The sequence below is a fragment of the Lithobates pipiens genome, unplaced genomic scaffold (genome assembly GCF_037356315.1).
Source record: "Lithobates pipiens isolate NorthernLeopardFrog02 unplaced genomic scaffold, aLitPip1_a1.2 Scaffold_19, whole genome shotgun sequence".
NCBI lineage: Eukaryota > Metazoa > Chordata > Amphibia > Anura > Ranidae > Lithobates > Lithobates pipiens.
The window spans coordinates 190948756-190967950 of record NW_027507764.1 but is presented as its reverse complement, the minus strand read 5'-3'; the positions used below and the strand labels follow the sequence as shown (position 1 = coordinate 190967950).

The 19195-nt window shown below is 38.5% G+C and overlaps 1 protein-coding gene across 1 annotated transcript in view; it reads left to right on the top strand.

Moving 5' to 3' along the window:
- The window catches only part of CNTNAP2 (contactin associated protein 2), a 2388168-nt gene that overhangs the window by 761999 nt on the left and 1606974 nt on the right, over nucleotides 1-19195 (top strand). Inside the window, exon 3 of the mRNA XM_077491601.1 lies at nucleotides 13263-13456. Coding sequence (XP_077347727.1) covers nucleotides 13263-13456 — 194 coding nt within the window. The remainder of the gene's footprint in view (nucleotides 1-13262; nucleotides 13457-19195) is intronic.

Genomic DNA, 19195 nt, shown 5'->3' with positions numbered 1-19195 from the left:
GGTGTAGACTACGTAGGAATTATAAATGGCCAAATGGATGAGATAAATTGCTACTTTCTTGTACCAGAATCGGGACCTCTTTATTGACAAATAGAGCTGAATCATTTGTTCATTGAAATCCACCCGCTCCATGTAGAGATTATAATCTTGGACACATGTTGGCTTTTAAATGGGACCTCATCTTCTTTGAACCTCAATTGTAGTGTCCTCATGGATGGTGGACATCATGTGCCCTTCCCTTTTATCCTTCCACCTCAAGGCCAGCGCTTCATTGCATCTCAGTGATGTTCTTTCCCCCCTGCGCAGCTTTTTGTTTTCTAGTGATTATGGGAAGCCCTTCCTATTTTTTCTGGAGGTTCCGCAGGCCAGGGTTTTTTCAAGGTATAAGAGGCAGGCTGGTGTAAAAGTTGTCAAGGTACAGTGGTGTGAAAAAGTGTTTGCCCCCTTCCTCATTTCCTGTTCCTTTGCATGTTTGTCACACTTAAGTGTTTCGGAACATCAAACCAATTTAAACAATAGTCAAGGACAACACAAGTAAACACAAAATGCAATTTGTAAATGAAGGTGTTTATTATTAAAGGTGAAAAAAAATCCAAACCATCATGGCCCTGTGTGAAAAAGTGATTGCCCCCCTTGTTAAAACATACTATAACTGTCGTTGTCCACACCTGAGTTCAATTTCTATAGCCACACCCAGGCCTGATTATTGCCACACCTGTTCACAATCAAGGCATCACTTAAATAGGAGCTGCTTGACACAGTAAGGTCCACCAGAAGATCCTTAAAAGCTACACATCATGCCGAGACCCAAAGAAATTCAGGAACAATTGAGAAAGAAAGTAATTGAGATCTATCAGTCTGGAAAGGGTTATAAAGCCATTTCCAAAGCTTTGGGAATCCAGCGAACCACAGTGAGAGCCATTATCCACAAATGGCGAAGACATGGAACAGTGGTGAACCTTCCCAGGAGTGGCCGGCCGCCCAAAATTACCCCAAGAGCGCAGCGACGACTCATCCAAGAGGTCACAAAAGACCCCACTACAACGTCCAAGGAACTGCAGGCCTCACTTGCCTCAGTTAAGGTCAGCGTTCATGCCTCCACCATCAGGAAAAGACTGGGCAAAAATGGCCTGCATGGCAGAGTTCCAAGGAGAAAACCACTGCTGAGCAAAAAGAACATCAAAGCTCGTCTCAATTTCTCCACAACACATCTTGATGATCCCCAAGACTTTTGGGACAACATTCTGTGGACCGATGAGACAAAAGTGGAACTCTTTGGAAGGTGTGTGTCCAAGTATATCTGGCGTAGAAGGAACACTGCATTTCATAAAAAGAACATTATACCAACAGTAAAATATGGTGGTGGTAGTGTGATGGTCTGGGGCTGTTTTGCTGCTTCAGGACCTGGAAGACTTGCCGTGATAAAAGGAACTATGAATTCTGCTGTCTACCAAGAGATCCTGAAGGAGAATGTCCGACCATCTGTTCGTGTACTCAAGCTGAAACGAACTTGGGTTCTGCAGCAGGACAATGATCCTAAACACACCAGCAAGTCCACCACCGAATGGCTGAAGAAAAACAAAATGAAGACTTTGGAGTGGCCTAGCCAAAGTCCTGACCTGAATCCTATTGAGATGTTGTGGTATGACCTTAAAAAGGCAGTTCATGCTCGAAAACCCTCTAATGTAACTGAATTAGGACAATTCTGCAAAGATGAGTGGGCCAAAATTCCTCCAGGACGCTGTAAAAGCCTCATTGCACGTTATCGCAAACGCTTGGTTGCAGTTGTTGCTGCTAAGGGTGGCCCAACCAGTTATTAGGTTTAGGGGGCAATCATTTTTTCACACAGGGCTATGATGGTTTGGATTTTTTTTCACCTTTAATAATAAACACCTTCATTTACAAATTGCATTTTGTGTTTACTTGTGTTGTCCTTGACTATTGTTTAAATTGGTTTGATGTTCCGAAACACTTAAGTGTGAAAAACATGCAAAGGAACAGGAAATGAGGAAGGGGGCAAACACTTTTTCACACCACTGTATATGTGATATCCTTTGTTCAGAAGTTTGTATGCCAGGTCCCATACAATCTTTCCAGTTGTGCCCATGTAGGCCGGGCACTCAGGGGGCTGGAGCTGGGAATCTCTTCCTTCATATATGCGGAAAGCATACAGATATCTCGTGGCTCTCTCACACAGCATGGATAATTTTACTCCATATCTGGTCCTTCTGCTAGGTATATATTGCTTTATTCCTAGCCGGCCTGAAAAGTGTGCCAGGGACTCATCGACACATATATTCTGATCGGAGACATAGAGTTCTGCAAATTGTTGGGAAAAGAAATGTATCAGTGGGCGAAGTTTATATAACTTGTCGTAATTTGGATGATTGTGGGGAGGGCACTGGGTGTTGTCTCCGAAGTGAAGAAAGCATATTATCATCTTGTATCAGGACCTGTACATTTCTGCAGAATAAATGGGCATTAGGTGGATGGGGTGGGTGGACCATAGGCATGCCCTTTTTTTTGTAATCCCCATGTTCAGGGTGAGGCCCATAAAAATTTTGAACTCCTCCAAATTGAGATCTCTCCACTCAAAGGGATGGGCATATGATGACTGGGGGTTATTGGCAATATACTGCTGGGAATATAAATTTGTTTGGTCCACAATGAATTGCAGCAATGTGTCTGGGGCGAAAACAGATGAAAGCAATCAATCTCTGAGAAATTTTGGGTGTTGGTCTGCACACCTGGCTGTGCTGTGAAAGGGGGAATAATTGGTGATGCCGAGTTGAAAGGCAGCGATGTTGGGTTGGTAAGACCATCTGGCATATATGTAGAGGCCCTGGCTCTTGGGGGATGTGACACTCCAGTAGTTGGATTGGAATTTCCTGTGCTGGTACTCAGGCGTGATGTGGCAGCACTGGTACTGGGTCTGGGCATTTGTTGGTGTGGCCCATTGCCGACGGCTAAGCTGGTACTAGGCATTTGTTCTATGTCATTGGCTCTTTAGCCAGAAGGACAAAAGGCTTGTCCAGCCATCAAACTGCTATAGGTTGGGTGGGAACTGTTTTAAAAAAAAAAAAAAGAAAAAAAAAATATATATATATATATATATATTCAAAATCATAACACATTCCATTTTATGACTTTGCCAATTGCTATAAACTAAATTATTGGACAAGCAACCAAATGATTCAAAATATTATTTATTGTATCTTTAAGAAAAGAGAGGTTATATCTAGAAGTTTCATAGTTAAATGTGTGTACAAAAAAAGCCATTATAATAATTGAAAAAAAAACCTTGAACATATAATTCAATATTCTGCATGTCTAAAACTGAGTCCTTGTTTGTGTTCTTTCCTTTAGCTACTTTTATTTTTTCCACTTTCATTAGTTTGTTATCTCTAAGAAGCAGCTTATTATTCATGTGGCAACTGTATCCTGCCTAAATCTGTCATAAAAACTCTGAATTATTGACTAATTAATATTTAATATGGCTGCATAGTTAGTTTTTAAGATAAAAAGTTCTGTTAAAGGTGTTTTTTTGAAGAAGGAAATAAGAAAAAAAAACCTTTCAAACAGCATCAAACAGACACACAACAATACAACACTTTTATGTCTTTATTGGAGTCCACATAGATCCTGGTAGAACCTTATTCATAACAGACAAATCAATAGAGGTTACACATCTTATTGTCAAAGTGCACAAAGCAATCAAAGTCCCCCAAATTACAGCTTTTATTAGATGAAATAGAGAAAGGAGAATACCCATCGATCTTTAGCAAGTCTCAGTTGGAGCGCCAAATCCTGACATTTCTTGGTAACGATGACTGATATCTTTGTAAACTGCATTATGTTGGTATGGTGCAATGCAATACATAATGGCTGTTTTGTCTCTGCAATTACTTAATAATACAAATTACATTATTTTTGAAGTTTTACAGATTTTTTTTTTTTTTTATTTGCTTCTGTTCAATCAATGTTTTCCTTTATATGGGAAACCAAAAAGGACCAAACACAGCAATGACCTACATAAACAGAAGAAAGAGCAGCTCAACAGCTCAATTTTAAAAATCAAGACTTTTGATTGGTTATATGTGCCCTAGGAAGTACAATGTATATTGGTGTCACCAATTATCTCACATGTGCCTGCAGCTTATGTAATCAGGCAATAGAGGGTATTTATCAAATGTATCATGTAGGGATATAATTCATTGTAGGCCGCACCTATCCCTCCTTCAATTTACCTTTAATAAATAAATACACTCACAACGTACTTGGAATATAAATGTCCGATGCACGTTTATTGGTGTAAACTGAAAATAACTTAAATCCATTCAATCATTTTATTAATTGATAAAATTCTCACAGCTCAGTCTTCAGAACTTGAGCAATACTGTATATCAAAAAACAAGTCCCCCTTTTAACTTAGATGGGTGACAAAACCATATAAAGTGCCTGCAACAAGGGTGGGGGGGGAGATGGGAAGCTTGTTGCTGTAATCTGACCAGCTATGAGGAGATTCCTGCGGAGGACCCCTTTATATAACCTTGCCCCATTTCCAGAATGTTCCCAATGGTCATGTGACCTTTTGAACCTTCCTGGTTGGATCAATGACATTCCCTACCTATACTCCAGTGTTACCTGACCTACTGTACATTTTTCTTGAAGTGACATGACTTTTTTTTATAAATAAATATTATATCTGTCCGGGGGCAGCCAGATGTCCATGCTGTTCGGGCCATATTCTTTAGCCATTTCAGGCCATGGAAATGTAGGCCATTACCTTTAATATATAAATACACTCACGACGTACTTGGAATATAATTGGCCGAGGCACGTTTATTGGTGTAAACTGTAAATAACTTCAATCCATAAATCCATTCAATCATTTTATTAATTCATTAAATTCTCACTTGTAAATAATAAATATAAACATCTCAGTCTTCAGGACTCGAAAAATACCATATATAAAAAAACAAGTCCCCACCAGCCGGGCTTGAATTATCAAGTCTGCCCTACCCCACCACCACGGCCAATTTGATGCTATTCTGAAATACCACATTGAGAATGTCTAAACCTATATCAGACAGATGAACTCCATTTGCCCTGTATAAGCCTTCATAACCTCCCTCTAAATACTTATGTCTATATGAAAAACCACCGATTTTCCATGGATCTGTTTACCCGACGCATGATTTCTTTTCCCACATCATTTCACCCCAAGTGGACTATTGAATATCTGGGACTGGCCACAATTCCAACATTCTAGAGAGATAAAAAGACAAATTTAACCATTTCAGACCAAAAATTCCTCTGCATAAAACTTGAAATTTCTGAGGATCCATTGACAGATTAGGTGTATGTATAACAATGCAAACTGGATCTTTTGTTGGCCCAAAATATAAAGCACTGGCCCAGGATCCAAATCATTCTTCTATTACCTATAAGAGAAATTAAAGAGAGAGATCAAGTCTAACATATATGTTAAATCACTACAAATCCCATCTTCCTATTCTTTAATTCTTTAATGCAGTTTGCATTATTGCTGCATCAAGGCCCATTTATGCAGCTTTGGTTGCTACACCAATCATAAAGGAATGGCATGTGTAATTAAATGCTTGTAGCCCTAACTTCAACATGTATTTTTGAGAACCATGTTAAATTGATATCCTGTAAGGGGTGACCCATCCAAATGAACCAAAAAACGTCCTTCACCGGATTGCGAGGTACTCCTTTACCATTCTTAATGGACAAATTTCCACTGCACCGCAACTATAAAGAGTAATCCATACACCCTTTCCTGATTTGTCTGTTTTGGAATCTGCAATGAATATATTAAGTCCTGCCCTGTGAACCAATACATGTTGGCTCAACAGGCCAGACACCGATTTTTTGTTTCTGGGTAACAATTGCAATATTCTCATAGCACCAAAAAATGCTAATACAAAAGCTTTTTTAAATAATATCGACTCAAAACCAGAGAAGCATACCATTTTTTAACTCTACAAGTTTCCTTAAGCAATGAGACAGAGATGGACCTTCTAGTATCTGGGTAAGAATTCTTCTTTTTGTAACCTATCATGGCTTGTTTTATAGAGAAGAAAGATGTACAGCTCCGCCTGCATCAGTGTATATAAAAATATTTGAATGTTTGTTTCTGAAGGAGATTTGAACTGCATCTCAATTTCCCTGATGCATTTATTCCACCTCTGCCATGCAGCCATGTATTCGGCCCATGTACTGTTAGCCACCGAATTCTTGATTGACTGCATCAGAATTTCTAGATCAGGTTCCAAAAATGTTTGGGACATACCTGTCCTTCCTAGTCTGCATTTGGCAGAAGCTGCTGGAATTTTTATATCTGCAATCGGATAATGCATTTTGATTAACCTTACCTGGAACGTGTCTTGCTTTTACCCAGTTATTAAAACGTAAGCATACAATTACCAGATACCTAAGTAATTTAACTACCAGAAGGGAATTTACTGCATATATTACTCCTTTATTATTGGAATTAATTAAAATTCTTTTATTGGCAAATTTATCACCCCATATTTCCAATGCTACAACCAATAGGAATAGTTCAAGTAGAACTATGCTCTTAGTGGATTTTATTTGAATCCATCTTTCTGGCCATACACTACAGCACCAGTGATTGCCCCATATTGCAGCAAAACCAAAAGATCCAGTCGCATCCGTGTATATTTCTATCTCTGAAGAGCATACAAATTCTGTTTGAAAAAAATAATGGAAGTTATACAAGTCAAAAAATGTCATCCATACCAGTAGATCCTCCTTAAGATCTGATGTTAACCTAATGTGTGGAAATGGGGATTTAAGCCCTCACATAGCTATATATAACCTTCTAGAGAATATCCTGCCCACTGGCAAAACTATTGTTGCAAATGCTAACTTCTCTAATAAAGATTGAAGCTCTTATAACCACTTGACCACTGGGCACTTAAACCCCCTTCCTAACCAGACCAATTTTCAGCTTTTGGTGCTCTCACACTTTGAATGACAATTACTCATTTATGTAACACTGTACCCAAATTAAATGTTTGTCCTTTTTTTCACACAAAGATAGCTTTCTTTTGGTGGTATTTAATCACCGCTGGGTTTTTTATTTTTTGCGCTATAAATCAAAAAAGACAAAAAATTTGGTAAAAAAAAATAAAAGTTATTTGTTTCTGTTAAAATTTATTGTAGAGTATTGGCGAGTATTAGCAGAGTATTGGCGGCTATTGGCAGAGTATTGGCTGAGTACTGGCAAGTATTGGCAAATATTTCAGAGTATTAGCTGAGTATTGCAGAGTATTGCAGTATTGCACCGTATTGGCAGAGTATTGCACAGTGTTGCAGAGTATTGGCAGAGTATTGCATTATTGCACAGTATTGTCAGAGTATTGCACAGTGTTGCAGAGTATTGGCAGAGTATTACACAGTGTTGCAGAGTATTGCACAGTGTTGCAGAGTATTGGCAGAGTATTGCACAGTATTGTCACTAAGCAGAGCTGTGGGCACTAAACATTCAACCCACAGTGCTGCTGCCATCTTTCCCCCTCTCGCCTCTCACTGTACTGATTGAGCGAGAGAGTCGAGTTGAGAGAGGGGAGGGAGGAACCGGCATCATGACGTGACGCGGTTTGTTTACATGCGATCGTTCCGTCATTTGACGGATCGATCACATGGTAAATGGCCCCGGTCAGCTGCCGTTTACTGTGATCCATGATGTGCCAGGTCCTCTGGACCCAGCGGTCATGGATGTTCTGGGGTGCGCACCCCAGGGGTCGCGCAGGAGCAAGATTCTGGAAGGACATCCCACAGACGTCCACCCAGAATAAGCCGACCGCGCTGTAGCTGTCTTTTGGCTATGGCCCGGTCGGCATGTGATTAATAAAACCTTTTTTATTCTTAACTTCCAAGAAATGGTAGTTTTAATATTGTTAATTTTATTTAATGGCAGCTGGAATTCTAATAATTCTGTGTCTACTTTTATGCCTAGGAATTCGATGGATGTGGAGGGCAACACAGTTTTTTCTTCAGCAAGGGGAACTCCTAATTTTTTTGTGATTATGCTAAACAATTCCAGCACAAATAGACAAATTGGAGATTGGGCAGGGCCAATAAATAGGAAGTCATCCAAGTATTGTAATATACCATTATGACTGGATTCAAATGAAACCACCTATTGAATGAAATATGCAAATTATTCGAAATACGCACATGAAATTGAACATCCCATTGGGTGGCACATGTCATAGCAAAATTTGTCTTCGAAAACCATGCCAAGTGAATTGTAAGAAGCTGGGCTAATCAGAAGCAATCTAAATGCTGCTTTAATGTCCACTTTTGTGAGTAGTGCAGCCTTCCCGATTTCCCTGATATGGCAAATGACTTCTTCAAATGTACAGTATGAGACGGATGCTAGCTCTTTATTTATCTCGTAATTTAATGATGCACCTATCTGGAAGGATACATGATGTATTAGGCAAAATTTGTTCTGATCCTTTTTTGGTATAATTCCTAATGGATATACTCTAAAATTTTTCAATGGAGGGAAATTAAATATTCCCGCTATTCTACCCTCTTTCATTTCTTTAGCCAACTTTTCTTTAACAATGTGTGGAAATTGTAATACTGATTTTAAATTATTAACCAATTTGCATCCTATACCTTTAAAAACTGGCAAAGGAAAACCTCTGGAGAAACCTTCAATTATAAACTTGGCTGTCTCTTGGTCTGGATAAATTCCCAAGCATTGCTGCATGTTTTGTAAGTTCCCCTGTAGGACCCCTGTATATAACCTTGTCCCACTTCCAGAATGTTCCCACTGGTCATGTGACCTTTTGAACCTTCCTGGTTGGATCAATGACATTCCCTACTCCAGTGTTACCTGACCATATTTTGCCACCTGACCTACTGTACATTTTTCTTAAAGTGACATGACTTTTTTTTTATAGCAAGATAGTTTTATATAATAGTGATTATGTCCTATTGAATACGGCAGCAAAAAGATTGATGTATAAAAAGTGGAAACCACATTCACTTTGCAAAAATGTAAAAAAAAAAAAGAAAAAAGAAAAATTAGTGGGGCAATGCAAAAGTTGGGTGAGCCGAAACAAAAATCACACAGGTTTGCTGCAATATTACTCAAAACCTTTATTTACCAAAGAAAAGTAATGCACTCACAGTTGTGTAGTCCATAAACATTAAACCACAGACTGGAAATACCATACCAGAGAGGCAGTCACCAGAGATCCAAGCAACCGGAAGGCATGTTTTGTATATGTATAATAGACATCATACTGCTTCAATTCCCAGTTGCTAGAAAATGGTAGAGTACAGGTTCCTCTACCCTAGATGTTTTGGCATGTCACAGTGAGAAACACTGTAGTAGAGAAACCTATCTCTACATTTTTCTCTTGCAGCCGCTCAATGACCGTGGGAGGGAGAGGAGGAGAAGCAGGAGGGGTGGAGAAATTTATATGCAGCCACCCACTTGCGATCGGGCCATGTTGTTCCGCCAGAGGAAAGAGCCCTGTCTGGGGGTCAGGGGGGACCTTCATGGTTTCTTGCATTGGGGTCCTGAAGATTCTAGTTACGCCACTGATTAGTGGTGCCAAGGTAATGTATTATGCAGCACCTTTTACCCCCTTCATGACCAGGCCATTTTTTGCTATTCAGCACTGTATTTGTTTAATTAGCAATTGTGCTGGCTTTAAACACAATTGTGTATATCCATAAAAACAAATGTTTATGTGATCTTTTTGGTTGGACTTGCCTTGACAGAGATGGCCTACCCAAACCCTTCAGATTATCATATACAGCCCAGAATTTAGGCTGTGTCAAAGTTACCTACAGGGCATTTACAATCGATTGTGGAAACTGGAAGCTCTTGCTATCACACCCAATAATTTGCATAACATGTTAGAAAATGTATTTGGTTATTTACAGAGGGAACAACTGACTTTCACTGTGTATACATCACATGGTATGATCATCTTAAAAATCTTGGTGGATTCCAGCAATCTATCTGAACATATTTATACTTTGTGCATTTACCTCAGAGAGAGAGGTCTGACTGTTTCCCAGTCATTATTTTATGTGCTACAAATAGTCTTTTTTGCAAATTAAGAATTTTGCAGACATTGCAAGTATATATGTACTGTTTTGAAGTTTTCCATTAAAAGTAAACTATATATAATGCAGGACTTCTTTGAGGTCTTTCGTTAAATTACATTGTGGGATTATGTAAATTGGATCATGTGTGCTACCACTTGCCTTTGATATACTTTGCTTTATACATTCAAAAGATTAAGGCCACCCTCTGTGCGGTAAGAAAGTAGTTTTATATACTAGCAGGAAACCCTGAGAAAATTGCTTAAAGGTAACAGAGGTCAGCAAGATACACAACATAGAAGAAATATTGGTAGGAGGTTAATCATTTAGTATTTAGTATCATTAGCATTTAGCATTCATATCAGATACAACTGTTAATTGGTATTGGAAATAAAAGAAGATTATAGGTGCACAAACCAAACCAAACATATAAACTTATGTAACTCAACAACATGTGGTTGCCTGTTGGGAACATATTTGGGGTTGATTTACTAAAATTGGAGAGGGCAAAAGTTGGTGCAGCTGAACATGGTAGCCAATCAGCTTCCAACTTCAGTTTTTTCAGATAAACATTGACAATAAAACCTGGAAGCTGCTTGGTTTCTATGCAGAGCTGCACCAGAGTTGTCCCTCTCCAGTTTTAGTAAATCAACCCCATAGTCATTTTTTAAACTGAAATAGGAATAATCAAAATAAAGTGTACATTTTGGCTGGGGACCTGAATAGTTCCAGTTATAAATTGGCCATATCACAATTCGTAACTAGTATCCTCAGTACAATGCACATCTGAAAACTTTTGTAACTATAGATATTAAAAAAAATTACAGATAATAATAAATGCAAACTTAAAAAAAGGTAGGTACTAAAGTTATATAGAGTTAAGAAATGCACCAAGATGAATAATAATTCACACAAAAAGATATTTCCATAAGTTAAGCTTAACATGTGCACACAAACAATACAGTCCACAGATAAATATATGTTGCCAATCACTGTGTCCATAAAAAATAATAATTGGGTGACTACCTCTTTAAATTCAATGTGCTCCACCACGTGCAACTTGATGCTGCACTCACCAGACCAATCTGGCCAAAAAAGCACCCTACAAATGGTCAAAATTAGATCCAGACTCTCAGGGACCTTCACCAATTTTCTCCTGGAGAACACTGCTATCTCTCATTCACTAAAAACAGACACTCACAAAGCCCAGAAGATAGACGGTATATAGTTTAGTATGTTTATACAACAATATATAAAATTTGTATTGCATGCACTCACTCACATCATAAAGTGCCCAGAAAGACACCAACATAAACAGATCACTCACCAAAGGATGGATCCCGCACCACCTTCTGCAACCACAGAGCTGGCATGAATTCCACAGAAGTGACTCGGAAGTGATGCAAATGGCTTAGCCTCAATGCATTACACGCAACCGTGTGTCATCAATGATACTCACACTTAAAATCAGGTAGCTGCCTTAATAAGGTTAATAGGAGTTATGTAACCTGGGGCTGGCACCCTCCTATTCTTTTTGATTTTATAATAATAACTTTATTAGACATTTGAGATAAACAGTGGGAATGAGCTGAACATACCTGGGTTCGGCTTGTGAAGGATGGCGAATGTAGGATGCTGAATATGGACCCTATTAAAATAATTGCCAGCTAAATCTATTAAATAAATGTTATTCTTTAAGAGCCCTGCTAGAGTCTGCAAAAGACTTGAGACTGAAGCGGATGTTCACCTTCCAGCAGAACAACAATCCTAAACATACAGCCAGAGCTACAAGGTGATGTAAATAAAATAATTAAATCAACTGTCTGGTTATAGGTGCCTACTTTTTTGATAGTGTACTCTATCAATATCTCCCCCCTTTTTTGCAGAGCTATAATGTAATGGTTTAGATAAAAACATATCCATGCGTTAGAATGGCCCAGTCAAAGGTGGTTCTACAAAGTAGTGCACGCCACACTTTTCACATATTTATTTGTAAAAAAAAATTGAAAACCATTTATAATTTCCCTTCCACTTCACAATTATGTGCCACTTCATGTTGGTCTGTCACATAAAATCCCAATAAAATACATTTACGTTTTTTGGTTGTAACATGACAAAATGTGGAACATTTTAAGGGGTATGAATACTTTTTCAAGGCACTGTAATTCATATTTTCTAACACTTTCTATGTTTTTTTTCTTATTTTTCTTATTTGGTTTGTCTGAAAGATAACATTATACTCAGCTGATGTGGCAGGGCACAGTTACATATTGTATAGTGTTCTTCGATCTTGCCAGCACCTTTGCACAGAATGGGTAAAGAAAACCCAGAAGTGAGAATAGTGTATTCCATTCAAGCTAATGTTCTTTTTTGTTATAAACATTACATTGCAAAATAAACTCTACTGGTATCTTTCTTTAGTATTTTTTTGTTTGTTGATGTTTCATTCTCACCCTGATTTTCGTCAGCAAGGAAGACAATGAGCTTGGGAACTGTTATGCCCTGTACACAAGATCAGATTTTCTGACAACAAATGTTGGAAGTGAGCTTATTGGCGGAAATTTCAACCATGTGTATGCTCCATCGAACATTTGTTGTTGGACTAGCAGGTTCTCAAATTTTCCACCAACAAATGTTTGTTTTGGACTTTCCAATCGTGTATACACAAGTCCATTGGACAAAAGTCCACGCATGCTCGGAATCAAGTAAGAGCCGAAAATATAACTAGTGTTCGTAATTGTTGGCTGAAATTTGTGTGACTGTGTGTATGCAAGACAAGTTGGAGCCAACAACCTTCAAACAAAAATCCATGGTTTTGTTGACGGAAAGTTCGATCGTGTGTATGGGGCATTAGAGTTCACTAAAAATCACTACTAACTGCCAAGCAAATTACCTTTTTTTAGTAGCTATGGACACAAGAACACTTTAAAAAATAATGTATCATCAGGTAAATCATCAGCGTTGCAGAAAAATTCTGAAGCTTTAATCATCATAGGTGGTATACACTGGAGTAACCTATTATTAACTAGAGGCAAATCATAATTGATGTCAACTATTTTCTTAAAGTATGTTGATTCTCAGCATTTAAATGATTTAGATTGCCAGTTTTTGATATTTTATGCTTTCTAATTCAACAGGAGGTGGAGGTTGGTCACCGTTGGACAGTGACCATTATCAGTGGCTGCAGGTTGATTTTGGAAGCCGAAAGCAGATCCGTGCAATTGCTACTCAAGGGAGGTATAGCAGTTCTGATTGGGTATCTCAATATCGGCTACTATATAGTGACACTGGAAGAAATTGGAAACCATATCATCAAGATGGGAACATATGGGTAAGTTGTATACCTTTTCTGCTAATTATTATAGGTCTTACTGTAAACAGTAGTGTTGTACAGAATATTATTTAAGAAAAATTTAGAAGTTGACAATAAGTTAATGTGAATGACAGTGCACATCTCTTCTTCAGGCATAATGTATTCATACACAAAATTAGAGTAGCTTACTGTATATCCAGTATATAAACTATTGTTGTAAGGAAACTTGTGCTGGGCAACAGGCACCATATGGGGCCTAAGTGTGTCTCTTTTGTAAGATATTTTTCCCTGGCTCCATGCTGGTACCACTGCAGCTCCATGATATACTAGAATTTCACTAGTTGGATATAGGTATGTCCCCTGCCTTATTCTATTATGCAATAATTGGTGTTTGAGTGGCTTATTGTGGGGCCTGAGAGCTGTCAAGTGTGTGGAATGCTGAAATGTATGAAAATGTCCACTTTCATTGATTGACTAGAAAAATATGTGAGGTCTCGTATCATAAGCAAAAGAATCAGACACTTTAAGTTGGATTTACACTTTCCTAGTGCACCCATGATAAAGTATGTTATGTCGCAAGTTAATACGCCTCACAGTAAGGCAGCCCATTCAACTGAATGGATTGTCAAAGCACAGCAATGTAAGTTTTAAGGAACCTGCACTTTTTTTTGTAGCGTACAAAGATATACAGATGGTCACACCTGCACGTTGTGGTGCTCTAAACCCTTGTACACATGGTCGAAGACTCCGATGGAATGTGTCCAATCTGACCGTATTGTCGCATAATCTGACTGTGTGTGGTCTCCATCGGACTGTTTCCATCGGAATATCCAACGGACCAAGTTTTCCAACTTGTCTATAAAATTTTCCGACAACATGCTCTGATCGGACATACTCCGATCATGTGTAGCCTACTCCGACTGACAAAGTGGCACGCATGCTCAGAACAAATTCCTAGACCAAAGCTATTGGCTACTAGCCTGAACGTAGTCCCGTCGTAACGAAATAACGTCATCACGTTATGTACAATCGGATTTTCCGACAACTTTGTCCGACCGTGTGTATGCAACAGTTTCGGACAAAATCCATCTGACAAAATCCATCAGACAAAATCCAACGGATTTGGTTGTCAGAATGTCCGACCGTGTGTACAAGGGCTTAAATGCAGATCCATTGTAATATGTTGGAGATGTGCATCGGGGGGGCAGAAAAGGTCAGACTGAATCATTTCATGGGATATTCCGATCATGTGTGGGCTTCAGGGGACTTTTTTTTCAAAAAGTCTGACCGATCTAGAAATAGAACATGTTTTAAATCTTTCCGATGGAATCAATTCCTATCAGGAAAAGCATGCTAGTCCGACGGACCAAATAAAACACAAGGGCAGCTATTGGCTACTGGCTACTGGCTATTGAACTTCCTTTTCTAGTCCCATTGTACATCATCGCATTCGAATCGAACGGACTTTGGTGTGATCGTGTGTAGGCAAGTCCGTTCGTTCAGAACTCCATCAGAAACTCAGTCGGAAAGACCATCAGAGTTTATTCCAATGGAAAGTTTGGTCGTTTGCACGCGGCATTAGATTTAGTTAGTTAGTCATCTTCCATTTTTTATTCTGGTACAGGTTTACCAATGACCGTATTTTCTTTTGAATGGACTTTTAAAAAGGTTCTCTGCAGATAAGCCATATGTATACAATAATATCAATGTAGTTTTGTGAAATCAACCTTCAAAAAGTGTTATCTAATTACCAAACACCTTGGTAGTATGATTCACTATCAAGTATTTGATTTAAAAGTTGTCTTTACATCTATTTAGAATTCTAACAGGATAATATCCTTATTGAAAATTACAAAAAAGTCCAGTATAATAACTTTTCATATGCAGAACTATTTTCATTAAAAGGGTTTTTGCTCATTTTATTCTTTTTATAAAATGTGACACATATTCTAAATAAATATATAAGGTCATTTAATACCAGCAATGACATTTTATTAACAAGATCGATGTTCTGTAATAAATGACTATATCTGAGGACTTTCTACTTAGCCTAGTTATAAATTAAGACAGATTAGTGAAATATATTAAGCTTTCATCATAAAGCCAGCATTCTTTAATACATTACATTTCTGATTGTGGATGAGTAAGATTAATTCAACTCCAGTTTGTGTTGATTGCAAAAGTACATTAAGTGAACAGATTACATTGTTCTGGATCAGCAAAAGTATAGACAACTTGTAGGCTAGAAAGTATAGGTTCCTCAAATGTCTTGGTCAGCTTAAAGTGAATTTGGTTTGTAGACGTGTTTGATGTTTGATTTATAATATATTTGTTAGAAAAATGTTTAGTTTATTCCAGTAAATCATGTAGAATACTTTTTATTACAAGATTCTGATGTACATATGTTATTCAAGAAAATTGCTCTGAGAATATGTGAACAAGAAATTACTGAGGCATAACAAAGCATATGCTTCAAGGTCAACAGAAAATTATCTGAAGATGGCCACAATCACAAGCCATTTACTGAACATTTAAAGCCACATTTCAATGCAACTTAATTTTTCTAACCAGACCATTTAACTCTGTAATAACCTTTACACAATCCTCATATGTAGACTGTATATTAAATAACACAGTGGCTTTAGGTCAACTACCTAATTGCACCAATAAGCCAATAATATGTTTTGGTGTTGATGTATATTTCAGCTATATACTGTTCACATTTCAAGCTCTTATAGACTTGACAGCTCATAAATTGTATTTATTTTGGGTATAGTATCTAAATACCTAGGTGCCTATATCATAATGAAGTTGGTTATATTGGCAGATGTATGGGAAAACAATTGTAGTCCTTTCTAAGTAGACTGCTTCTTTGTTGGTGTAGGCATTTGTAAAGCTGGTTTAATCATAAGGGTATGTGTCTAAAAGTGCAAGCCAAAAATACAACCGCAATTTTTATAATTTCTGCACAATTTTCCCCTTCATGTACTTCCCCTGTCAAAACATATTTACTTTTGTGTGCAGTGGAACCAAGTTTTAGGCTGGTTTCAACTTGGTGGAGACAAAGCTTCTGGAACAATGAAAGCAACAAGGAAAGAAAAATGGGACATGCATACATCTTATACCATATTTCAGCCCAACTGGCACTCATCAAGGTTAAGAGATATATGCTTCAAAAATCCAAAGATTAACCCATTTATTCCTAAGGTTGAAATGTTTTTTTTTTATTTGCGCATACAATTCATATGTTACCTAAAGCAGTAGCATATAAATAACTCCTACATCAGTACTGCTCCAATATTGAAAGAAGAGGCATTAATGGGTTAAAGAGGGCATCACTGGAAGCTATTATGTTCAATGGCTGTTTTATTTCAGATTCCATTCATTGCTTGTAATATTTGGGCCGTTTACGTATGAAATAAAGTAGACAGAGGTTCTGATTGTTAGGAAACTTGTCAAACAATCTCTCTGCAAGCTGACTGATCCTTGATTTTTCTGTGTAGAGGTCTGAAGTTTATAAGCATAGGCTTATATCAAACCACATATTGTTCCCTTTGAAATCTCTACATGTCTTTGTCCAGCCCTAAACTGCTATGCTATAATATTAGATTTTCTGGCAGGCAGTCAAAATGTGGTGAACCAGGATTAAAATGCTAAAGTTGAACTATGGCCAAAATTATTTTTGTATATGTTTACAGTAAAAATAAGTTACCTGCAATGAGCTGTGCTTAATCTCTGGTTTCTGCAACCCTTGTTAAAACTTTCACTTTTACTCAGGCCACACATCCCTGTCAGCACTGAATGTCTATCACTGAGACTTGTGGCTTCATCTTTAGGTCAGATATAAGATAGTTGCTTGCTTGGCACCTCCTCTACCTTCTCTGAATTCTGTGATTAGAGGAGAGAGATTGTGATATTCATCTACACCTCCTCCATTCACAGAATGCAAAAAGAATGCAAGGCTCTTTATAAATGGAGCAAGTGACCTCCTGTGATTTCTGTACTATAGCCAGAACTAAAATTAGTATTATTAAATTTTTATATAAAATGAAATAGTTTAATTCACCATAATGCAGAATCAGTGGGAGCTCCTAGTGTGTCACTTGCCACCATCGCCTGCCACCATATGCGGATTGTCACGTCAACTGCCACAAATTGCAGATTGTCACTTGCCATGTCACCTGACACATTTTGGGATTATCACTTACCACGTCGCCTGTCACCAGATACAGATTGTTACTTGCCATGTCTCCTGCCACAAGTTGCGGATTGTCACTTGCCACGTCGCCTGTCACCAGATGCAGATTGTCACTTGCCATGTCACCTGCCACAAGTTTCAGATTGTCATTTGCCACATCACCTGCCACACGTTGCGGATTGTCCCTTGCCACGTCACCCACCACACGTTGCAGATTGTCGCTCGCCACATTACCTGCCACAAGTTGCTCATTGTCATTTGCCACGTCACCTGTCACCAGATGCAGATTTTCACTTGCCACATCACCTGCCACATGTTGCGGATTGTCACTCTCCTGCTACAATTGTCACTTTCCTGCTAAGGTGGGGATTATCACTTCCTGTGACCCAGAGTGAAGTCAGGCAGCAGAGAGATGATGTAATCTCTCTGCTGCCCGCGGCTGCCTGCACAGTGAGGGTAGAACTACAGGGATGCATGCAGGTACTGGGCGGTGAGAGATGATGTCATCTCTCTGCTCCTCCGCCCGCCAGCCAGCTGATTGGGCAGCTTCCCACTCACCTGCCGACTGGCCTGTCTGCTTACCAACTGAGCCGCCTGCTCACTCACCCACCCACCGAACTACCCATCTGCTAACTTACCCGCTGACTGGCCAGCTTTTCACTCACAACAAATTTCTTGGGGGGCAATTGCCTCGTTACCCCCCCAAATCCACTCCTGTGCCAGACATGTGGGGAAATGTAGGCTGAAAAAGAGGAAACAATATAACAAACTCTGCAACAGCTGGAGATGGGACACATGTCATTGGAGGCCACTAATTTTTACTGTGCAAATGTACAGATTTTTTGGGGGGATATGCTGCAGCTTTAACATAGTTAGCAATAAATAAACCAGCTATCCTAAACACTCTAAACTAGGCTAGATTATCAAAATATAAATGGATGCTTTTTTAGCTTTATTGAAAAATAATACTATTGAATGGTAGAAAATAAATAAAAGATTATCTGTTTTTGGATGAGTTTCACCCTTGCTCAAACTCCCATGCACCCTATTTATAATAAATGAGCTAACTTTATAAAAATATATAAATATTTAGTAATAAGAAGTTAATATTGTGCATTCAATTTATCAATGATTTTTAATGATTTAATTTGTTGAATAGTACAATATTTTAATGTGTTTTATTTTTTGGGGAGTTTTTTAACTGCATTATGTCAAAGCATACTGTGGAGTTGATTTACTAAAACTGGAGAGTAGGGATGAGTCAAACACCCCCCGGTTTGGTTCGTACCAGAATATACAGTAGGTGACCGCTATATTGTGTCAATCTCGCCACTTCTGTCGGCGAGATTGACACCCTACGAGTCCCGTCACGGGAGCCAGCGCCGAGCTGGCTCGTATCGGGAAAGGAAAAATGTTTATTTTCCTTTCCCGATAAGCGACAAGCATCACTCGGATTCACACCAATACCAGGCACTGTATTTGGTATGAATCCTAATGGAGAACTCCACGCCAAATTAAAAAAAGAAAACGGCATGGGTTCCCCCTTGGGAGGCATACCA